The sequence below is a fragment of the Topomyia yanbarensis genome, chromosome 3 (genome assembly GCF_030247195.1).
Source record: "Topomyia yanbarensis strain Yona2022 chromosome 3, ASM3024719v1, whole genome shotgun sequence".
NCBI lineage: Eukaryota > Metazoa > Arthropoda > Insecta > Diptera > Culicidae > Topomyia > Topomyia yanbarensis.
The window spans coordinates 166,097,308-166,123,397 of record NC_080672.1 but is presented as its reverse complement, the minus strand read 5'-3'; the positions used below and the strand labels follow the sequence as shown (position 1 = coordinate 166,123,397).

At 37.7% G+C, this 26,090-nt stretch overlaps 1 protein-coding gene across 1 annotated transcript in view; it reads right to left on the bottom strand.

Moving 5' to 3' along the window:
• Positions 1 to 6,574: 6,574 nt before the first annotated feature.
• The window catches only part of LOC131689055 (uncharacterized), a 31,114-nt gene continuing 11,598 nt past the window's right edge, over positions 6,575 to 26,090 (bottom strand). The window contains exons 3-5 of the mRNA XM_058973817.1: positions 20,624 to 20,787; positions 11,303 to 11,797; positions 6,575 to 8,811 (exon numbers count right to left, since the gene is read on the bottom strand). Coding sequence (XP_058829800.1) covers positions 8,649 to 8,811; positions 11,303 to 11,797; positions 20,624 to 20,787 — 822 coding nt within the window. The 3' untranslated portion in view covers positions 6,575 to 8,648. The remainder of the gene's footprint in view (positions 8,812 to 11,302; positions 11,798 to 20,623; positions 20,788 to 26,090) is intronic.

Genomic DNA, 26,090 nt, shown 5'->3' with positions numbered 1-26,090 from the left:
GGTCATTCATATTTCCGTCGTCCTCGCACATGTCCGGGTCGTCAACTGCCTTGATGTTCGTGATCAGGTGTTGTTCCTAACTTCTTTCCCTTTCGGGTCACGAGTATGAACCCTCCGTCATTGCTAGTAGCTCCCTCATTGATGATATTAGCTGTTGAGTTTGTGGCATTTGACGCAGTTTTCGCAATTTGCTTGAACAACAGCCACAAATTTGGCAACTGTTTGTGGCTCAGGGAATGATATTGGAGACTGAGTGCTGGTATTTCTTTCTGTAGATGAGCTTTTCTCAGCGGTTTCTGGACAGGATTGTCCGTAATATGTCGTTTGTTCACAGAACTGGCACGTGTTAGTTTGTGCTTGATATGTACATAGAGTTGGCTGTATAATGGTATCTCCTCCTTCTGTTTTATACAGCAGGGTAAGGTAGGAGGGAATGGATTTGTCTACCCGCATTCTCACCACAAAAACACCATTTGCAATACCTGGAAAGTAGTTCCTCCACGTGTCCTCCGTAGTGGATTCCACTTCTCCGAAATACGACATGAATCTTTTAATGGCCACTTTGCAAGTACGTGGTGCCAAATCATGTAATTTGACTTCCACGTTGCCGTTATCCATATACACAGGGATCTTGATTTTAGCGGTGTCACAATCCAGCACGTTTTTCAATCTTTTCGCCTGGGCGAATTTGTTTGAATCTTTTCGCCTGGGCGAATTTGTTGAACGTTATCAGCACCGCATGCCTGACGTGCTCCAACTGGATGAAGCTGACTTCCGAAAACCGAAGCTGCATTTTCACCTTCAGCAAATGTTCCACATCACCAATACTTGGTGTTATGCGGAAAGACTGGAGGTCAATGGCAACCGTGTTAGCCCGAAGAATCACATTTTGTTGATGAGACTCAGTCATCTTGATAGATCACCACAGAAGAATAATAGTAATGTCTTCAACAAAGTGACACTCTCGAAAACTTTGCTTGACATTGAGTATCGAACCAGAGATCGATTGAACTAAATTTGTTTGAAATCTCCATAATTACTACCAGGAGGATATACCGCCAAAACTATTGCATCAGATGAAGTGCTGTTTTAAGTTTTATTTTTATTATTCGAAGATACTAAACCTCCGAAATAAGCGGTGTCGAGATGACGTGATCTTGACCTTAAATGACTGTTTTCGATAATTCTCGAGTACTTTTTCAAATGGACGTAAGTAACATTGAGAGCCTCTCTTTGTTTACTTTCTCTTTCGTTTATTACGACGTCATTACAACACTTTGTACTAATTTTCCAGTATATATCGAAAGCCGACGGTTTTTACTACAATATTATGCAAAGAGTAGAGTAGTAAATGTTGAAATGGCCGAGTAATGCACAGAAGAGAAAGACCTCAAAGAGAATCTCTCATTGTTACTTACGTCCATTTGAAAAAGTACTCGAGAATTTATTTTACCTATTCACATAAGTGATAATACAACAAAAATCAAATGCCCACAAATATCGATCAGGATCTGCTAGAGTCGGACGGAAAAAGCCATTTTTCATGAATTTCGGTAAGTATTATTCTCGTTATTGAACATATTTAGTTCTCGTTACAATTGTATACTTTCCCAAACCAAAAATATTTTCAACAACTGTTGAACTATGTGTCATTTCGATGAACAGTCCTATGTTTCACAAGCATGCAAGCTATTCCAACTTCGCTTCCCATAAAAAGTTACTCTATTTTGGTGCATCTATTCAAAACTTAGCTCTATTTATTTAGAAATCCCAGGATTAAGATTATTTTTATAATTCCGTGATAAGTTCTTATTGTAGGGTTTTTCATGGCAATATCTCCATGAAAACCCTACAATACAGTCTCATCCCGGAATTCTGAAAATAATAATAATCCTGCGATTTCCAAATTAATAGAGCTCACTTTTGAAGACATGAACCGAAATAGGGTAACTTTTTTCATGGCATGCGAAGTTGGAATAGGTTACATGCTTGTGAAACACAGAACTGTTTACCAAAACATGATATACATTTCTAAATTCGCTTATAATATTATGATTTGACAACTATGGGATCCCGACTAATAGATCAGTTACAGATCAGGGCCCCATTCCCACTATATTCCAACAGTCAGCACGATGCTTAAAACGGTAGGTTCTCAATATACTGATCAGACAATTATTATTGTAGTGTTAAATTAAACCAGTCAGCATTAATTTTTTATTCAATCCAAATAATTTTGGTTTTTAAGGAGTGGGGGTTCAACCACCAAACACCCCTAGGCTACGCTACTGCATGGAGTTTCTTATTTCTCTTATCATTTCCCGAGATATGTTCCAGATCGATCAGATAGTTATAAGTTGGAAAATAAGCCACCAAAAGGTTCGTGCAAATAATTTTTTTTGCAACGATCAAGATCCATCCATACAACTTGAAATTGTAATTTGTTTATTGAGGGCTTTCGCCCGGAACAACTTGAAATTATTCTGTGGTTGTTTCTAGCGATGGAAGATAAAAAAATTCAATACGAAAAATAGCCTTTTCCGTTCCAACGAAATAAAATTCGTCTTATTTAAACGGATTGATTAAAAAGAATAGGCGACAAAGGGTAATCCACAAACAACATGCTATAACTTTTAAAGTATTCAAGATAGGTATTTAGCGTCTTTAGTAAAGTTATTCGCCAAAGCAAGAGTTACAAATTTGCTGGAGCTAGCATCTTATTACAATCACGTGTAAATAGATAACAAATCAAAATATCTCACATAATATCAAAAGATAGGGCGTATTTCATCCATTAAATTCTCCAACAATATTATGGGCCCAAAATTAGCCGTTTTGGCGTTAATAATAGATTGCATATTTTTGGTCTTATTTCTAGCTATGATAAAAATCTCTCGTCCTTATTCAAAGTTAAATAATAAGATAATTTTCAAAAACTGCAAAAAGCGTCTTTTTTACTCATACAAACATCCATATATTGGAAACTAAACATCGGAATCAAAACAAATAATAGTGTTCTGTCTATTGGGGTTTCGTTAGAAATTGTTTTGGATAAGATCGGTTCAGCCCTTGCTGAGAAACACGAATGACAGTTTGTCCGTTACATACACACACAGGAATTCAGGGGCTTGGTACAGAGTGAGCCACGAGGAAACCAAAGTGAGATGGGGCTACCGAATCGAGTGTTCATCTCGAGATCATGTAGCGACACCACTCAGAATGAATCACATCTTGGGTCGTACTTGACGGAGGTGAGGAAAAAGGTCGACGAGATCTATGAGTTCGTGAAGAACAAGCACAATGTGCACATTAAGGTGAAGCAGCTAGTGACGAGTATTAAATCGGTCTTAACAGCTCCTGAACGCGAGCAGAAGGCGACGGCAGAAACTGAGGTGACATCTAAGAGGCACCACAATACTCGCACTGAAAAAGTGAGGGACACGCTGGGGGAGAAAGAGGACCCGAAAAAGCAGAAGAGTGGAGCTGAAGGGCTGCAGCGACTAGAGGAACGTTGGGAAAGACTGTGGTTGGTACATCGTGAGAAACCAAGAGGCGAAGCGGAGGGAACGAAAACAAAAGGAAGAAAAGAAGGAGCAAGAGAAGAAAGAGAAATGGAAGCCTTCTCGTGAGAGGTACAAAGGCGCTGCACTGGTCGTCGAAGCGAATGATACTACGTCCTACGCCGCTCTTCTCAAGAAGGTGAGAGAGGACCCAGAGCTGAAGGAGCTGGGACATGGTTACAAAGAAGCGCACTTAGAAGGGCGAGTTGATCTTCGAGCTGTTAAGGATCCTTCCATCAAGAGCTTGACCTACCGCGAGCTCGTTGCTGAATCCTTGGGCAGCGCAGCAAGCGTGAGAGCCCTCTCGCAGGAAACCGTAGTCGAGTGCAAGGGTCTAGACAAGATAACGACCGTAGAATAACTGAAGGATACACTGATCGATCAGTGCAAACTATATGCACCGGCGACTATCCGGATTTGAAAATCGCATGGAGGCACTCAAACGACAGCGATTCGACTATTGGTGGTAGTTGCCAACGAGCTGGCGAAGACCGGCAAGATAAAAGTCGGATGCTGTGTTCGTTGGAAGTCGCTCCGGATGTTGCCAAGCATATGTAGCAAAACTTCAGATGCTTAGACCTTGGACATCAGACGAGGAACTGCAAGGGCCCGAACAGGTCTGCAATGCGGAGGAAAGGGGCACATGGATAGTGCAGGGATGGCGGCAATCCAAGTGATGGACGGGTGAGACGCCGCACCATGCTCCCAATTGGCGAAAAAAGTATTTTCTGGTTCCCGTTGACGTTTTCGTGTTTATATGTCTTCAGCAAAGTTTCATTAAACTTGACTACACCTATAAATCGGTAAGCAACTTGACTTTTCTTAAGAGGGTACTCCTATTTTTAAAAGCATTTTTTTTCTATTCAGCGATCCCAAATTATTTTACTTGCGCAACCTTGTGTGATGGTTAATTTGGAGTAACGTTATTAACCCATTCATGCCCATGTTGTTTATGGACAACAACGTTTTTGAATAACTATAACTTTTGATTGAGGCAAAATTTGCTCACAAAAACAAGTAAGGCTAATAAATGTGACTATTGCCTTTCATTTGAGTACTAACAGTTACAAGGATCAGCTCTAAAACTGAAGTTATTGCAAATAGTGTGATTGGATTCCAATGGAGCAGTGCTGCCAGGGATAGTTTACGTTGACGACGCAAAATGAATTTTTCATATATTTTCGTTATGTTGCAATATTATTTGAAAGTGATAAAGCATATCAATCTAGAGTGCCTTCGGCTATGTTTTTCACGCAAGTGGACTATTGTAAATATTCTAGGAGAATTGTATTGAGCATTGGAAGGTAGAAATTGAGCAGCTTCTAGCACTGCGAGGGAAGCACCTATCTATATGAAAAATGGCTTTTCGTGTTTCTTGACCCAACCGGTTTCATGAAAAAATAGTTTCGAAATCCTACATGCACTAGAAAAAAGTTGGGCATAAAAGGGTTAAAGGTACTAGGGTAGACGTGCCCCTAATCATCTTATTAGTCAGTATATCACACTATTTAGTTGATAACTCGACTTAGAGTGACTGGATTGCGCTTAAATAGATATCATCATCTTTGCTACGTTCCTAAGAAGCAGTACAGTTAAAATTTTTGCCTGAAAAATGTGAAATGCTCCCGTTTGAGCGAAGCGAAAAGTCGAGTACAACGTACCCTTATTCATCCTACCATTTCAGCTAATGCGTTAAATAGAGATAGCAGATACTGCTCCAACTAACGTATTCAAATGGGTGAGATGAATAGAGGAGTCTAAACCTTGATTTTTCTTCCCCGGTCCGGTGAAGAAAAATCAAGACATACATAGACAAGCCACATTTCATATATAGAACAAGCTTGCTAGTTATCTTTTACCACTATTGTAACTTTTCTAAAGTACACATATAAATGTAGCGAATGTAGTGGTCTTAATTATATATCGAAGCAATTATTAATATACAGGACCAAAAACTTTTTTATATATGAACTTAGATACGTTTGTTTTTAAGTGGACACGTATTCATTCACAAACCTAAACTCCATTATTGTAAATAAAGGATTTCCCATTCCACATACTGCTTCAACCATGAACAATCTAGGTAGATGCGAGAAGTATTTTATGATCAAGATAACGAGCGGACTGACGCTGGATTAAGAACCTGGCGGTGAAGCCAGGAATATAATTGAATTATTAAAATATCACATGAAATTTATATTCTAAATCAATAATCTTCATTAGTATTTCGTCTAAAGTCCTTTAACAAAAACCAATAACTCCAATAGATATTTCTCATAAAAAGTATGTGCTACAATTAACTTAATCAAAAACTTGGCTCTAATGTTTAAGAGATTTGCACACAGAATTGTATGCGTTTTCAGATACATATTAAATTACTTTTACTTTCAGTGTAGATTACTCCAAGCGTTACTCTCGGTAGCCGCCTGCCCAGAGCTCGAAATTCGAAAACTAAACAAGATTTTTTGGGTGGCCCGACTCGATAACAAACTAAGCGTTACAGGTCGCATCGATTGCTCGGAGGGAATACTAGGATTTATACCCTTCTAAACTTCCCACCGCGATACCTATGGAAGAGTCTGATGAATTGTCGCCTTCCATTAAGTAGATGAAGCAATCCGACAAAATCATCGTCACAACGCAACATAACATATATTTTTCAGTCATTTCATATTTCCCCTCAATTTTTTGCATTCATCGCTCGATCTGTACTCAAAAATACGTAGAAAGTGTTGCACATATGTCATTGTTCGATGTCTATTTTAAAAAGTGTTCGAGAAATATACCGCTCGCTACGGGGAAGAAAATGACGAAAACAGATATTTATATCGATCCAAACATTATGACAGAAATGAATTAAAAGGAAATGTCCCAAATAACCAAAAACGATACGTCTTGTTAACCTTCAAATGTCAACAGATCTCTAATTTCAGGACATAATCTAGAAGTGTACAGCTTGCAATGAAAAAATAAATAAATTATGGCCATGGAAATAACAAAAGAAACACAATGCATTTTATTGGATTACGAATTTCTTCTACCAGAAGAAAGACGTTACACTGATAGCGTATTTCGTTTATTTTTCTGTCTGTTTGATAGTAGGACATATTTAATATAAACAAGTAGCCTTTCTTTAACGGGTATACACTTCGCAGCATACAACTAAGAAGTACTTGATAACTATATCGTAAACAATAAATAAAAAACACATAATTTATAGGTACCATTTTTCTGTAGAGGGGGATAAAACATCGCTAGGGTGCGAAACGCTTTATACAACAGAAAATAAATAAACTTCTTTTTTTTCTGGCTTATAACCTAGCTGGGATTTTTTTCTCATTCGTACGTTACATTTTTCTCATGTTCTCTGCTACTAATAAATCCAATACTTTACTAATAACTAAAATTTACACATATTTGCTTTCTCTACTTACACAACAAAGCATCCAATGGATAGGATAGAGATACAGTTCTGAGTGAATGACTGACTGGATTTCCTTTTACGGTGACTTTCTACTGTTCGTGAAAAAGTCGTCCACACCCAAAACACTAGTAACACGTTTCCGAAGAGGAAAAGCTAAAACAAATTGCTTCATACTTGGTTGATTCTGCCAATCGATTGCTCTTAAAATAACATTCTACCTTATTCCTCCTTAGCTCAAAAGGGGAATCTTTGCCATTGTCTATTCAGTTCTGTGCTTATTTTACGCATAATTATGTTTGTTTGCTAACTGCTAGCTTCTTTCCAAGCGAAATTTATTTTTCAAGGATTCGCTGTCCTTACTCTTAGTCCTGCTTTTGTCACATTTTTGTACAATAGCATGAACGAATGAGTTTCGTATTTGTATTCTTTTATACTTTGAGTTATGAGTTAAAATACAATTAGTAGTAACTTTAGTTTTCGATATCTCGATTATAATGATGCTGAGTGTTAATAATTTTTGCTAAGGGTACATTTACAAATTTCGAATGGAAATTCGTTTAACATCTTCGATCGATGAATGGGACTTTGAAATTGTAGTTTGGAAAACAAGTTCGAAAGTGCTTCGCTACGCATTTGGACATTTCAAACTTTTCCGGGTGAATACTAATCAACTTGCTACGTAATTCTGGTTTTGATCGCGTTGCTGCTTTATTTTCTTTTGGTTAGATTTTCTATTCTACGATGTTTGTGCTGAATGTACTGAATACTACAGAAATATTTTGCTTAACGTGAGCGTAACTCTCGCAGGTTGATTTGACATTCAATCACGAAAATACGTTACTTTTATTACTTTTATTTTGGAACTTTGAGTTTTTATTTCAACAGTTTTTATTCGGGGTTAGAATTTGGTAAGGATTAAAAAAAGTAGTTTCAAACCTGCTAGAATCTACTGACTAAAATGTATCGCCACTATACCATGGATGAATCCAGGGTGCTGAGGGTGGGGGGGTTGGTGGATAAATCGTGGGCGATGGCAGAGCACAAGAACGAGCAGCGGTAGCAGCGGAGCTGTCGTATGATCCGACCTGCATTGTACCAGGCGTGTATGAACCGGAAGCAAAGTGTGGCGCAAAGATAGCTGCATTGTTGGCCGCCGTTAGTTGTTGTTGTGCGGCAGCGGCTGCTTGTTGAGCGGCCGCAGCTGCAACTGCAGCTTGTTGTTGCTGTTGCTGTGCAGCGGCTGCAGCAGCGGCAGCCGCGAATGCTGACTCTTGAAACGAGTATGCCGAAGATTGAGCCAGCATTCGATTGGAAGTGTCTTGGTAAAAATCAGCTTTCTCTTGCTGATACCGACAAGACGAGAGAGCTTTCTTATCAAAATTTAACAGGTTGTTCGGTGGTGAAAATCCACTGCCGCTGCTACTACTACTGACAATAGCCGCAGAGGATGGACCCAATGAAACGGGCGTCCCGGAAGAGGAAGAGGACGACGTTGACTTTATACCGCTCGACGAAGGTGATGTAGGTGTTAAATTCCAGGATGTGCTCACACTGCTACTGGCGCCGGAATGGATACTGCTACTGGTGATGCTGCTACTGCTTGTTATCAGATCGGAAACTACTGTGCTCTGAGGGCACTGTTGCTGTACCCCCCACCCCAATTCCTAGCTGATGCGGGCCCGCTTGTTTGCCGGCGTCTCTTGGCCAATCTGACCTCGCACCATGTATTGCAGTTGCGGCATGAACTGCATCACATCAACGACCTGGACGAGCGGCATCTTGTCCACGTTAGAACGGCCGGCTTCCAGCAGCGCCTGATACTGCAAGCTGTAAAGAAGAAAAGAGAATGTGGTGAGTTTGTGTATGTCTTGCCATTGTTTCTTCATTCATACTTTTACTTTATTATTTTTTTGTGATTAAATTTTTTATTTAGAATTCAATACATTAGATGTTCAGCCAAAAGTACTGACACTGCTGAAACAAAGAATTAATCCACCATATTCTTGTTTTCAACTCGTAAAAGGCAATAAAACAGGAGTTATTTCCTCATTTTTTATTTTCTATTATTTAAAATATGTTTGTGCAGAATTAGTGCACTAGTTTCTTTTTATTTTTTCTTATTTATCGCTAGTAAAATTTATGATCTAATCCCTATCCTTACCTAAAAAGTAACCATCATTTCCTAACACTAGTGGAGTTCGAAAAACCATATACGGTCTCTAACAATAACAAGTGTCGAACTAACATTCCTGCCCTACCATCCTCACCGACATCCACTACATGTAATGCCACGGAGAGCACAATTCGCATAAGAGGTTAGGTTACATTGCCTCCTAAACCTTTCTCCATTAAGATTGGCTTGTATTAGCTTGCTAAACAAATCCATGTTTCGATTTTACTATTTCTAATCGGTTTAAAATTGAACTCGTTTTCTTGCGGGACATCACGCAACACTAGGGGTTTGCTGTTGCTCATAAACTCAAATCGTGTTTGGATTTTTTGGAGCTAGCGTCAAACCAGCGCTAGCTTAGTCCTGTCGCTAAGTTAGTGTCGAATTCTGATGAGATGAAATCGAAACTCAAATTCCATAACTAATTTAAAGTCATCGTACTTTTCAAAACATGCGCAAATTTAGGCACCACCCGAGCATTTAGGAACAATGCAGATTTGGTGCTCAAGGCAAAAAATAACGAATCAGCTTTTAAATTGTATTTTTTTTATATTCTATAAATTTTTTTGCTATTATATTCTATATTCTTTTTTTTATTTTCTGCATCGAAACAAACTTGACCCCACAGATCACAGTGCGTACACGGTACATACATAAACCTTTGTGAAGACGGCAAATTTTCGCACATGTTTGCTCAAGGAGTCGTGTTCTCTTGTTAGCTCCGTCGTGCTGCTGATCCTCTTTTTCGTTTTCTGGTCTGAGGCGAATTTATCAACTATCAATATATATGAAACATGCTAGTAGTATTGGCCCTCTCTCATGAATGCTTATTTCACTACAACTGAACTGTTTCTCCTTGGGCTTAAAAAAAATCGATCAATTTTATATCGGTGGTTACTAAGATGAATTTGGGGAAATATTCAAATTTATTATATTCATAGAACTCCTTGACTGAGAATTTTTGCTCATAAGACAAATTCATCTCTAGTTTCATGAAACATCAATGAACCTAATCTACTAGAAACAAAAGTCCATCTGATTCGACACGAACAAATCATACCAACCTTAAAAAGCAAATAGCCATTTGCAAAAGCCAGAGTGATTGGTCGAGCGCAATAATAAAAACACTCAAAAATTTACTATCTATCAGATGCCTTTTCTACAGCGCGTTGTTGGACTAGTCTTATTGATGGATCAATACATACACACTTGTAAGTGGAAGTCCACATTCACCAACCATGAAGACATGCAACCCGCACTATCAACGGCTAGGTAAGTACAATATAGTTTATTCAGTAGCTCATCAATTGAGCTTGGCCCTATACTCACGACTCATTCATCAATGATGATATTATTGTTTAATGATATCTATAAAGCAGACAATCACGAAAACGATTGTCAGCTAATTATTATGTATTCAGCATTAAATGTCACATCGCATTCATAGATATACATATTAGATATATCTATTATATGATGTGATGTCAAAGTGTACAATTGCAATTTCCCTTTACAATATATAGGGAGCTCCTCAAAAAAAAATTAGGAAAGAAGGCAAAATGGCGAGAGAGTTGTCTTTTTTGTCCCTTTTTGACTTTTTTTACTGATTATTACAAAGTGTAAACTGCCGCTCTACGCATAATTGTCCCATGTGTATGGGTTATCCCATATCACATGGGACATTTATGCGTATAGCGGCAGTAAATATGTACACAATATTCAACAAAATACAGAAACATTGCATCGTTTTTCACATTTTACTGAAATTACACTACAATAAATCGCAAAATTGGAGAATTGATTTTCGAGTAATTTGTGCGAACGGATCTTCTCCATATCAAAAATAGAGTTTCAAGACCCGGAGGGAACAATGTCGACAAAAAGCTTTATTTGCTGAATCATTCAAAAATGCTCAATCCAAGCAAGTTGTACTAACAAACCATCACGAAGTCAAGTTGCTATAGTGAAATACTTTACGAAAGAATTGTATTTTATTATTGGACGGGTATTCCTATTCCCCCGAAAGATGTGCTAGTATCTCGGTCCGCACAACCCCTTGATATGTACATTATCGAATCAAACCTGATAAAAAGATCATTTCATCTCTATACAAATCATCAGTTGCTATTTAAAATTACAACCACTCACCTGTTGCCGATAAACAGATTAATATCCAACGCATTCAGCACCCTCCGGCACACATCCAGACTGATGTACGGGAAAAACACATCCTTCAGGTCCTGAATTGTCATCAAATAGTCTGTGTTCCGGTAAGGTGTCTTGTTGATGCAGTAAATTGTTTTATTCTCGATCGGTTTTTTCACGACCTCATACGGTTTGTACGGTGTACCGCCCATGGTCATTTCCGGCAGCATAATAACATTGCCGTGCCGTGTACCGCCATCATTCATGGCAGCGGCCTGTTGTTGAGCGGCTGCCACGGCGGCTTGCTGCTGCTGCTGCAATTGCTGTTGCAGCGCAGCCGCCGTCGAGCGATAATTGTTGGCCGATGTGATTGTTGTGTTCGAGCGACCATTGGTCATGGCGGCAACGGCGTTCGAACGTTTCTGCTGCTGCTGTTGTTGCTGCTGCTGTTGCTGTTGGGAAATAGCTGCTGCGGCCGCCGCTCCTGCCATGCTTGACCTTGGAGGGGAAGATAGATCGATTACATCCAATGCTGCTCGTGAGGTAATTACGCTCTTATATCTGGTATTGTCTACATTAGATTTACTCGCTACGGGATTGGAAAAAGAGTTGGTAGAAGGGGTAAAGGATTGTAGGGAATCTGGATTGGGAACAGTGGCACCGTACGCTGCAGCAACTGCGGTTAAACTGGTGGTATTACCGAGCAACAGGCTCTCCCGCAAACGTTCGATTTGGCTTAGCAATTGGTGATTACTGTTTGCCTGTATGTAATATGGGCCAGTCGTGTTGACCGGGATCAACGCCGGTGGAGGCTGTTTGGCTTGAGCTCCCTTCGGCGAGGCTCTTGAGGGTGATGCTGCCGGAACGGCTGTTATCGAAACCGGGTTCTTAGGGTAGGCGGGTGTCCTTAGACCGCTACCAATACTACTACTATTATCGTGACTACTAGCGGATGTAATGATGATATCTTTGCTGTTTTTGGCCGCGAGTTGGTTACTTTGCAACGGATTCAAGTGCGACAGGTTTACGGTGCCATTTGGACTACGGGTGGTGGTGAATATGGATAATTCGGGATTAAGGTAGGGTAACGTAGGATTGGTACTACTGTTGTTGGAGCGTACTGACGATGAACCACTTGACCTAGAAACATTATAATGCGTTTATCGATTTTAGCAAGTGATTGTGTATATGTCGTATGCGATATTTAGAGGGGAATGGATTGAATTGTATTGGACTGACTTAGCTCTCTTATGGACATTAGAATGCTTGATGCTAATCCAAAGATTGAACACTAGACGCTGACACGAACAGGGTTATGAATACCTGTATGAATGATTCGTACGATTTTAGTCCAAAGTATTGTGGTTCTATGCAAAAAGTTGGTTACTATCGCTGCGCAAGGGTGAACTCGAAGACAACGCATAATGTATCTAGGGCGCTCATTTTCAGGATTTGTTTTTTGTGCATGAGGAGTCATGTGGTTAGTATTATTGTTAGTGTGCTAGCAGAGATTAACTATAACTACACATAAAGAAGATGAAGAGGTCTATAATACGACAAACTGTAACTGTATAAAGTAATTCTATAGCATAGTTTGATGAAAAGCATACTAAATTTTCTCATTTAGCAAATATGAACAGAAAACGATAAAACTTGGCAAAGGATCAGGCATGTTGGATTAGGTAACTTTAAAATAGAGTGACCCGGGGCTATTAAGACCGTGGGGGTAATTCGGACCACGGATTTCTCAGAAAATCGTAAGTCTAAAAATTATAACAGTCTAAAAACGGAACAAGTATTTTTTGCTTTTATTTGCTCCAAAGCAACCTGGAGCAACTTCCGTGGCCTTTATAATTTTTAAACCGACTAATTTTGAAGGGAAGATGCTTGAAGTGTTAAAATTCTGTTATCTACCAGAATCTGCCTCAATTCAACTGGAATTTTTCATCTATCACTTCCAATTAAGCTGCCACTGTGCCTCATCGCAAGTCGCAATGAAATTCACATTGATGATAATTGAACACTGGATCACACTAGATTTGCCATTTTTGAACTACAGGGAAACAGACATAATTTAAGACTGTGTGAAAAGTCAGATAATTCGGCATAATTTTGAGCCATGCTACTGCTGAAGGTTTTCCATATAAATATTTTCATGCTATGGAAAAACAGTAATTAATTATACTGTAAATCCTTTTCTGGATGTATTATGTATTTTGATTGTATGTTGACAATAGATTAGTCATTAGATTTTTAACCTGTTTCTAATGACCCTACCACTTTCCGCTCTGTATATTTCATATCCTTGCTCTCACTTGAGTGTACTATAGCTCAAAATTATCATAACTTTCCCTACTCAGTAATCTCTAGCTAATTGAATATCACTAAAAAGTAAAAAAGTGTACAATAATGTTCATAGTTCTTATGCAGTTCTAAGCAGCTGGCATGTAGCTCAAATGTTTGAGCATAGAGGCAACTACCTAAATATTTAAATGAGACAGACTTCGTTTACCAATAGTACTAAAATTGAATTTGAACCAAAATTAAGGAGTTTATACTTATTTACAAATTAACAAATAATATTTACGCCTAATGTGGCTGCGCCACATCGCTTCAGGACGAGTCCTGTTTGACATCGCTGTTGCTCCGTCGTAAAGGGTAAAGATAATTTTAATTATTGAAACGCTGTATGGGAAGCTAAAACTCACTGGCGATCATAATGATAGCCAAAACAAAACATACGTCTGATGGATCGCAGTTCTAGAGCGCTGCTTCAACAAAAAGCTGTAAAATCATCACCATACTACAATATAAGTCATAGACAAAGAGTTCATAATTGCGCAAATGAACAAGCACTAGAATTTCAAAAATGAAACTAAAAAGAACTGCTCATATTCAAAAAAAGGCAAAATCAGTTATAAAATGTTCACTCGAAATAAAAGCAATGTCAGCTAATAAAAAACAACACATTCTTTTTATTACATAGTACAGCTTTAATTTTATGGATCATTCGCTGATAAACTACACATTCGTCTGTTATGTCAAATGACCTTCAGTGAGATCACTTAGCAAAATTGTACCAAATGTCCGTTATGCCAAATAGTCGTTATACAAAATGACCCATACTTTACGCAAATTAGAAATTATGCCAAATGAATGTTATCCTGGAGATAAAATAAATTATGCCAAATGTCCGTTATGCCAAATGTCCGCTATGCCAAATAACCTTCAGCGTGAGCAATTGTCAAAATTATGCCAAATGTCCAATATGCCAAATTACAGTATGCCAAATGAATTTATGCCAAATGGCCCGCTCCCGATTGATTATATGATCAGGGATAAAACATTTTGATTTTTAAAAATGCTTGAGACCTCATTGATGCACTTTACGAGATGAGATATGAACCCGGAGGTAATTGGATAGTAGCGGTAAAAATAGATGCACAGTATAGTACATTTTTAAGCATTTGTGTAGAAATTTGAGTGACTTCTGCTTAAAAAATATTATGTAGATATTTAAAGAACAGTACACTATAATTTATTCTGTTGTAGGTTACAGATAATAAAACTACAGTAGAGTTGTTCTAAAAATAGGCATTCTACTAATAGGGTTAAAATAGGCTTATACCCTATCTGTTTTTCCATAATTCGAAAAAAGTTGGATTTACAACCAAGTGGAAAAACCAACTCGTCGCTGTTGTGCTATCTTATGACAAACGCCATTTTGGGGTAAACTGAGTTAGATATGCCACATTACTTGTCGAACAATTCTCTATAAAGTGAGGTTTTCAGAATTTTGATTTTCTGCTTGATTACTGAGATATAGCGAGAAATGCGCTGAGAAATTTTCAATTTTGTGCTTCAAATGATTGTGTCTGACGCTTGGCTCAAATTATCGTGATGCATAAGATGTTTTGTATGTGTAAAACTATCTGAGAATCACAATGGCATTAATCATTTTCAAAACAAAAGTACACGAAGTGTGAGAAATCTGTATGGCGTGTCATAATCGTGCATGGAAAATTTTCCATGCACGATTATGACACGCCATGCAAATTTTGTCATCAATACACACCTATGATACGTGTGATTCCGACTTTTGTTAACATTTTTAGTAAATACTCACAACAGATCTTCGTAATATTTGAGAGATTAGTGCAGAATAGATAGAAGCATCAATTGTCTTGAATGAATTATTTCTACCATTTATGAGTTTCAAAATATTCAATGTCAAACTTTAAAAATCGTTTTTCTCGAAATGTGCTAAATGGCGCTTGTCATAAGATAGCACAACAGCGACGAACTGCTTAGTGAAAAGTTTACGAATGCTCGCTCCCCCAGCTATACCGAACGAATTGTTCTGTTCGAATTGGGTTCACAAATTTCTTATAGTTATGATTCACTTCACTATGTCACCATTCGTAGCCAAACAGCGAAAGAAAAATGTCGGAATTCTTGAATCAATACATCATGAATGAAATAGTGACGCTGACTCAGACAGAATACAATTTAAAACCGATAACGAATTTTAGTACATACTACGTTGTTTGATCTTAGTATGGTAACTTCTAACATATTATAACTGTTGCACGCGTAAATTTCGATTTTAATCGAACATTTTTGCAGACGTTCAACTATCAAAACGCGAAACAATGAATACAAGGAACCAAAAAGACGATCCACGCTCGGTACAAGATTACCATAATTATTTTATAATAGCATTCGTGTCGGTGTGTTTTGTTATACACCAGGGTGCATACGTCAGCCCACTCGAGACTGCAGTTTTGCGCAGTCTATAGCCTCTCAGAAAAGTGCATAATATAAAATTATACAAACACATCTACAACTACACATGTACACACGAAGGAACGAAAAATAACTCTAAATTTCCGCGCTAATTCCGCCATACAGGCTTAACCTTCGCCTGACCTGTTATGACAGCAGGGTGGCTGACGTCATCGAAGGTTACACTATACCCATTGCTGGTTGAGCTCTCGACGTGGATTACATTGAGGCCCGTTGTGAGCGCATAGAAGCGAGAAGCTCAGCATCATATCAATAGAAACCAGACCGCTCAGAATACAGATGTTGTCAAGAGAATATCACCTGCTAATCAGCTACAGTCCGTGAACGGTTTATGTGGGCTTGAAATAACGATCAATGAGCTTATCATAGTATGCCGCTATGGATTTCCTCCGTTTCGAGGAAATTTCGTAACGTGCTGGAATAATAATACATAAACCGATAAAATTCATCTTTATAAATATAACAATATATAAGTTCAACTCTTAAAACATCAGAATAATTTGATCTGATTTGACAGTGTCGGTCTTCCTAGGTAGTGAATTTAGCCACATAGGCTAACAATTTTGGAAGTTATCCCAGTAAAAGAATAGAGATCATGGTAGTTCAGTGAAAGCTATTTGCGTACAAAATAATAAAAAAAAGCTCAACTGCGTATCTTTAACGACAGCTGCATTGAAAAAAAAAATCAAAAGCAGCTTATAGCTTAAATAGCCAATTCCGCAATTGTACGAATAATAACGACATATTAAGATTGACACGATTTCTCGCATTAATTGCGGGTATAAACAGAATGATTTATCAGGTCCAATTTGAAAAGCTTTCAAATTTTTGAAACAGTATCGTCCCGCTGGTTACACAGAAAACAATCGATGGTTGGATAGATTTTCCAAACTAAATTTCGACACTCACTTGGTGACCTTAAGCCGATGGTGAAACAATTTACAAAATCCAACCTACAAGAACTTTTAACGAGTCACTTGATGAAACAAAAACCCAAATTCTGAGAAAATACAAACACGAAAAAAATTAGCTATAATTTTCTTTTGAATTAATGCTCTTGACATTATCACAATTGATCGGAATAACGAACCTTCCGTCGAAAGTAAATTTACACGTTCGAACATACACCATCCTACAACTAGCAGTGGCGAGCGGAGAATAACTACAAGCCTCTAATCGCAGATCTCGGGATGAAAATCGATATCATGTTACGTTGCCATAGTGACGCCAAGAAAACATCGGATCTGGACAGTTTTGTTGATGCTATGTTGTGGTGGCCCTAAAATATCGGCCGCTGCTGTTTGTTCAACCTTTTTCCATGTTTATTTTAGATCCCCTGTGCTGAAACTTGAAGTAAAAACAGATTCAATTGTGCTATGTAGTTGGGTTTTGGTGTCCTGGGAGATTCCATTTGGTTTTATTCGCCGAAAATTCCCAAACACGGCGTGCTCGTTGTTATCTCCTTCTGCGGAAAACCCAACAGTAGGTACCTAAAATAGACAGTTATGTAAGCCACTAACACAATCTTACGGGTGTGTGTGTGGGCACTATTTCCCGCTGCTATGTACCACAACAAATTTTTTGTCTTTATTCTCGATCTAGGACATATTGAAGATACGTAAGCAGTTGGAGGCGAAATTCAACCCCACCATAGTTCGTATGGTTGAATAAGGTCTAACCTATGGGAATGTGTTGAGATCACTATTGACGTGACGAATGAAAAAAAGTCACGTAAATAAAAAAAAACTATTCAAAGTTGGTGTCATTGTTTCAAATCCACCACAATGTACTTTTTAAATATGACTGTACTAGCTTCTTTTTTGCCAATATCAGTCTCTTTCTTATTGACTTGGTACTTTTTAAGGTAGCTTTTGAGGGTAAACAGAATACTAATTAGTTTGTTTGACTTTGAAGATGTGTTGAAGAACTTCCTATATAATTTAATTCAGTTTTTTAAACTTTAAAGATGTGTCGAAGAACTTCCTATTCATGGGAATTCACGCTTTGGAAACTAAGATGGATGAAATCATCCAAACAGCTTAAGGATGGAAACAAAATTTGAATGCAACAGAATAACTAACAATCTTGTGTGATCGGTACTTATTCCTTCACCCACATCGAGCGCGAGGATGGGAAAGACATAAGAAGCAACTCATGCGCATGACTAAACAAAACAAAGTTGTGGCATCAATTTTTGTTCCACTCCAGGTTCCAGCCAGGTCAACTGAAGCGAAAAAGGGCCTTCTTGGGAGACTTTCTCCGAACTCCCCACTTGGTCTATCATTTTGAAGGTTATATATCCCACCAGGTCAAAAATACTCTAGTAAGAACTCATCTATCTAGCAACACTGCTGGCCATTTTTTTAGAGTAAATCCTTTCTTAAGCATAATTTTCTTATCTTGGAGATCCGAAATATGCAAAAATCAAAATTTTAATTTTTTGATCAATTTTGGACTGTTATACCCCCTTAAGGGAAATTTAGGCTAAATAATCAGAATTGGTTATGAGGTTATATGTAGGGACTAACGAAAATTATTTTAAGAGCTTCGGTTTCTTAAAAAGAAAGAAAAATATATGTCCCGATTTTATCAATGTCCCTGTTTTATCAGCCTAAAATTCACCAAGGGGCTGATAAAAACGAGTTTTCACAATGTTTGCAAATTTACATTGTTACAAAAATAGGAGAATAAATGTTCGCAAAGGAATTAAGTTCGTAAAAATATTAATTAAATTCCCGAAGAACATCAAAATATTTGTTTTCAGGGTCGACATATAGTCACTTAGAACTGGACATATAAGTTTTCAATGTAAGAAATAAAACTGTTGTTTTAAAATGCCACCAGCAAGTAGAAACTTGCCACTAGCCGGCACTACGATCGGCCTGCAAACGCTATACGGGTATTGCGTGCAAACTTGGATACAATGGTGATTTATGCATAGGAACCTGTATGTGATGGTGATTTTTATTTAAATGTTTACACAGGATTTTCAGGAAAGTTTGTTCTAGCTCATGTCTGTTTTCTGTGCGAATAGTGAAAAATGAAATAGAAAAGTAACTTTCCTGGTTACGTTCCTCACATTCACGTAAATTAGAAAGAATTCAAGACATGGAAAGCATATGGCATTGAATCATACTTAAAACATTTCTGTGCGATTCAGCAAATAAAAAAGTTGGAGAATACAGTTTAATCAGCATCTGAAAAAAAAAAAAATTCAGAAAACAGATACAAACGAAACGTAGCAAATATGAAAAAACACTCATTCATAGACACCGGCAAATGACATCTGCCATGTAGCAGCTGGTACAATTTTCCGTATATTTCGGGACGCAAGCAAATCCCGAAAAAAAGAAAGAAAATGCGATAGTGACGAAAGAAGGCAGCTGTCTATTTCACTCTCTCCTTTATATTGTCCCCCGGGTACAAACAGGGAGACGGTGTCCAGAAATAAACAATATCTTTTCTAGTATTGCCAACGACTAGTACACGAGATATACGAAACCGTTGACCCTATATTCTCTTTTAGGGGTGAAGTAACCAAAACACGGAGAGCAAAGTGCTAGACCCAGGCAGAAGAGCAATCTCGCAAAGTAAAGCCGTTGTGTCTCGTGTTTATCAGCGGCACGGGCCGTCAGACCGATAGGCGAGTTACAACTATAAACGGACGGAGGAAACAGTGGGCGATGAAGAACGCAGCAGAGAGTACAACCCTCCCACACATACGCCTATGTACAAGTTGAGGCGTATAGCCAAAACGTAGTCATGTCTGTCCTAAAGCAAGATAAACAATGCGAGAAGGTTGCGGTTATGAATAGGAGTAACGCATCATTCGTAAAAATCGCACTTTTGCGTACATAATATTGGTGCCAACGTCACTATTAAGACGATATTATATTTATAACGGGTACTAGTTCTAAACTAATTTTGCCTTAAATTATGAGCTACAGTCTACACGGTGTATAAGTTTTTAGTATTAGATATGGCAAGAGGTGAGAAAATATAAGAAATTGCAATTTGATCTGTTAATTACATTTTTGTTAGGTGATTAGTATTGTATCCCATATTAGAACGCTATGAAAAAACAGTTGGGTTGATATGGGTACTTGGCAGATAGATATGTAGATACTAATTTCTTGACGAATTTAGAAAGTTGTAATATTGCCCATTGTCGATTTGTACAATTGGACACCCGGAGTGATGTGGACCTTTTTGCCAAACAAACAGGAAAGAACAAAAATATATAATTTACCCCATACGTAAAAATACATAAATTATGAAGTTTTTTGCTATAGAACCACTACAGTAGACTAATACTATGAAAGTGCACAAAAGAAATTGACATAATGCTAGGGGTGCCGATACTAATTTAACCGTGGCAAAAAAAATGAACATTATGTACACGAAATAAATAAAAAACAACGGACGAATACTACAATACCAAAACAGAGAAGAGAGTCTATTTTCGAAGAAAAAGAGTTAGGAAACAAGCGAAAAAAATAGATTCGAGCAAATACTTACATGTGGGCAGCCTGCGACTGAGCCGAGGAACGAACCAAGGGCGGAGGAACGGCTTGGTTTTGCGACGATCTCGATGCCATCGACATTGTCGGATTCATGTAGGAATTGTATTGCATGGGATGCATGTTTTGCATACTTCGGATTTGTGCCTGTGCCTGGGCAGCCTGGATTGGGTAGATGGAAATGAAAACAAAAATAAATTTGTAGTTAACGCGAATAGCTTTTTTTATTTTCTATTAGCAAAACATAAATATATGCATATAACTATTAACTACAAGCCAATTTGTACTTGATCGTGAATTTCGCCTTAACCTATGCAATTTCGCTGTATTAATTCTTTCATTTAAAGTTTATTTTTCAGGTCGACATGATAAATAAAATCTTTAACAATTAAGCATCTTTAAGCTACAAAGCTTCAAGCGAATTATATTGAAAATATAAACTCAAATTTTGCAGAGTGAATTTGAAATAATTCGTTCTTATTGCAGAATACCTGGGTCGTTTTGTAAGGTCCGACAAATGAAGTGATCCATAAAAAAATCCAAAAAGTGTAACTGAACGATTTTTTTTCAAATTAAGTCAAATCCACAGCAAAAATCCAAATTAAGACATTTCAACGACCAAATTTATTATGTTAACCATGCTTAAGACGACCTAAGAGCACATCTCACGTTACCCATTGGCAATCTACTCAATTTCACAATATTTAATTTTATCCAACGTTTGCTTTGCAAACTAATCAATTGGGTTAAGATATGGATTCACCGGGCAATCCTCCAACGTGTTCCTTAGTTCAGAGTTGCATGAGATATAATTATAAGAGTTCAGATCTTTCCTTGCTTGCTTGTTAACCATGCGAGCTGAACCTAATAACTCTAGTTGATTCTGAAACACGGCGGAAATTCCGCTTCACTGACTGGAATCAGACCCCAGAAATATTGACAACTCCGGGTGAGCAGTTCACTTCGTCACCCATTCGGTCGGTGCAGTGCAGGCATTCAATTATTTTCGATATAAATTCAACTTTAGTTGTAAACGTAATTTTGTTTCTATGCTGGGAATATCGCACAAATGCACCAAACATAGGGGGTTATTCCGAACAGTCACTTTAGGTGAGGTGACACTTTTTCTCACTCGCGCGATCACCGAAGTCACCTAAGGTGAGACGAGTCACTCACGTGACTCTCTGTCACGCTATTCTGGTGTGTCACCGCATTCTGTTAGTCGTTTTAGGTGACAACAAAGTGAAGAAAAAAAATGAGAGATGACGACGGTGAAAAAAAACATTAAATCCGTTTATATTATGATTGTCTGGTATTTGTCGTATTTGTTGCTTTTTAAAGCAATTTCATAACATAACATAACATTTGTAGTAGTTTTGTTAATTTAAAAAACTAATACGAAAATGCTCTCTAATAAGTTTGTATTTGTAAAAAGCACTGGTAGCATTATCAAAGAACGGCATGAATCGTTAAAAAGTATAAAGTTAAACAAGCTTATTGTGTATTAAGACGGTTTGATTTTTTGAACGATTGCGGTTCGATTTAATTCGACTCGTGTCGTTATATTGAGAATGCGAATCACATTCGTTCGAAAACTGATCCGTCGTAATGCAGAATAAGCTTAATAATAATGTTATGACTAATCTACTCTACCATGAAGTTCTTTTTCGAATGCCAGGTTTCGTAGTTACTGTTTCATTGGACACAGAAATTCGAAAATAAATTTTTCTGCGTTCTTACGAATATATAAATCTTATTTCATTCGCAGTTCCATGTACACCAGGTTGATATGTAATAACTTCACATTAAAAGGTATCATTCAACACCTAATCAGTACTTTTTTGCTTTGATGTTACTAATGTGGTCGTTAGCCTGACATCCCTGCTGATTTCTTCGATGATAGTTTGATCTCATCCAGCCTAAATTCTATTTGGTAGAGTGATTAAACACGGGGTGCAATTGAATGGGTGCACATCCTAATAAACAACGTAAGATTTAAGAACCTAACGACCTGTTCAGGGTATCATCTAAATAATATGTGGAATCGTTGTACTATATGGGTTAAAGTTTGTGTATATTTTTTTTATTTGGGCGGTTTTGCTGCTTGAGAAATCTATTGATTGGGGATCTGTTATTTCGTCGGGAAAACACCGTCTGGTCTGTTATGGCGAACGACAAACAGATTCTTTTGGTGAGACCAAAAAAAGTTTATCTAGAACCGTATAATAATGTCCTATTTTCATCAATTGTTAATAAAGAACCACTCTAATATAGTTCGTGATCTATGATTGTGAGCGATTGCTAATTTAAAGCAATTGGTTTTGAATTTGATCATACATTTAAATTTAGATCAACATTCTGGGGTCATTATTTTAGCCATTTATTATACGTTGGCGCATCGTTTAACATTTCCCTATTGAAAACAAATTTTAAATTTAGTGGAAACAGCTATGGTTTTTATTATATAAGGTGTTCCTAAATCGTAATTTATGCTGATAATGTTGTGGTACTACTACCTATTGCAGTAAGTCGATCAACCATAATCCTTATAGAATGGACAGTGGTTCAGAACAACAATTTAAGGGGAAAATGCATTTTTCGCAAAAACTTTTCATTCAAGTTTCTCATCTTCAGAGGAATTTTTATACACGATTTGAATTTTATTTTATTGTTCCATTCCAGCAAACACCGAAAAGTTTCAATACATTTTGCATGTGTACCTGCAAACTTAAACATTTTGACATTAAAAATGTCTTACTCCACTATCTGGGGCTAGGTGTCATTCTAAAATCTAAACTATCTCCCATGTAACGAAACTATGTAAGGTTTGCACGCTTATAACTCCGATATTACTAGATGGATTTTAATCATCATACACCAACCGATTCAGAAATACCTAACTTAAATATTGGTAATAATTTAATATCTCCCCAATAAAAGTAGACTTTTGGAAATTGGTAAAATTAAAAAGTTCACGAAAAACGGGAAAATTACCATTCGTGAGGCAGATTTCTCAGACACAGCCGTCAAGAGAGAGCAGCTTAGTTGCTCAATGAAACACGAAAAGTCATAAATAGAAGCAACGCATGTCCATTTAAATCAGTTGTTGCTCTTATCTCATACGAGCAACATCGTCTCCGGGCGATGCAATAAGCGCTCTCGATTTTCGGTAACGTTGGCATTTGCACACACTCGCACCTAAGTGACTAAACCATATACTGTTAGTTTATAAATAGAGGTGACGCGTACCCGTTTGAATCAGTTTTTGTTCTTATGTCGAACGGGTAAGATCATGGCTGCAGCGTCTGGGCACTACAATAAGCATTAGACGCTATGCATTTTCGGCAGCGGTGGCCGTGTGCGGATTCTTCGGATACCAGCACCTGTCACAGAATCCCAGTAAAGCTCAGCCGGAATTGAACTGGAATTCTGGCTGGTTCCAGTTCGTACACGGGCTCCAGTGACACAACCGATTCTAACTAGAATCGGTTGTGTCACTGGAGCCGGAATACGAACTGGAACCAGCTAGAATTCCGGTTCATTTCCGGCTGAGCTTAACTGGGATGATTTGCAAAGTGGGTGGGCGGGGTGGTTTGGATTTAATTCAATACGGTGTGTGCTGCTTAAGAGTGTTGCGTTTGAAAAAAATATATTTATTTTTATGCATGCGTGTGCGTTGTAACTTGTTAATCCATGTTTACGGCGCTTTGTAGCTGCGTAGGGTAAAGAGCCTATTGGTTTTCATGTTTCATATTTCGGTTATATGTTTTTTATCAGTAAGGCATCTGACAACGTGCTTCTGTAGCTATTGCACTGTTCAGCAGCGTAGTATTTTATATAGGAGAGTACACTCAGGTTTCTTTACGCGGATTTGGAAATTTACGCGGTTTTCATTTACACGGCCTGTATCCCCTGCGTGAAAAATCTGAGTTTAATTGCATCGGAAATAATCACATTCCCAGCAGAACTTTTTGTTTTATAATTTCAAACACTTTTGTTTCGTACTGCACACAACGGAAAATTTTAAAACAGAACTTACCGTCCCAGCAGCAGTTGAAGCGGGTGTTCTTTGTCGATTCAAATTCAAGCCATGTCTTAAGCGTTACTGGACTTAAAATTGTTTTCCCAGTTTATCCAGTCAGAATATCTGTCCTACCCTATGTATTTAAAACACAATTCTAATTGCGTTTTAAAGTATACAACAAATAGAACGGTTGGGTACACTAATTTAAATTTTAAAATAAATCTGTTTTAAATTATGAAACACACCGCTGTACTGAAGATATAATTATGTCAGTCCTATTACCACATAAAACACCTATATAACATAAAACGCTGCAGAATTGGTTTAATAATACAATGTTTACACTACAGAGTTATAAGACGTTTTAATAATTAGCAACAAGAAAAATGTCACCAAAATAGCATAAAAACCCGTTTTAACTGGTAGCGCGAACGTTGCATAACAATGTAATTTATCAAATAATTTTATTTTTTCCACCACTAATCGATCAAGAAATACTTAACCTTAAGATTGTTTACTTAAGTTCATTAGTACATTATTGAAAATTTAAATGGAAAATGAAATTTCATATTTCATGGAGAATCTGTATATTTCCGTTGGCGGGCGTGGGCTTCCTCATCACAGCTCTCAATATGGAACTTTTCTTTTGAATATATTTTCTGGACAGACCAACCTATTTTTACTAGATGGATCAGCCAAATAATGCCAATCACCTAGTGAGATACTTGATTAATTAATAGATTACCGTTAAAAGACCTTCAATAAATTATGTTTTGATGGGGAGGGTATATAGCAAATTGTAACATATGAAAACAGGTGAGTGAAAAAGAACGTGAGTCGATATGTGTGATAGATAAAATTCATTTGCACGCACTTGAAAAAAGCTACATTTTTAATGTCACCGTGGTCGTGTCCTGTACACAACCCTTTAATTTTTTCAGCTTTTTTATTAAATGATGGCTGCTAAGCTGTTTTCGTGGGTAAAAGGAGAAAAGTGAGACTAGTTATGTAAGCTTTGCAAGCCTGGGCTCAATGGAACTATCCAAGTCAGTTTTGAATCACATATGGGGTTTTGATTGATTGACACCGGTGTAGTAGAGTGCGCTGAAACTGCACCGTTTTTGCACTTTCTAGCAGAAGTGCAGAAAACTGGGTATGTTCCATTGACACTTCTGCTAGAAAGTGCAAAACCAGTGCAATCCACTACACCGGTGTCAATGAATCGAAAACCCCAATACATTTGCTTCAAACTGTCCTCAACTCCTATTTTGCAGTTTTCACTTTGTTGTATGACGTATTCTTGATGGTCACATAATTAGCGTTTCTGCATTAGAATTGGCAGACAGCCTTTGTTGATTATAAGATTAGGGAATGTGGGGAATAAAGTGATATATAACGTCTTTTTTGCGCCAGCAAAGCTCCTTGAGCGTCTCATATATGA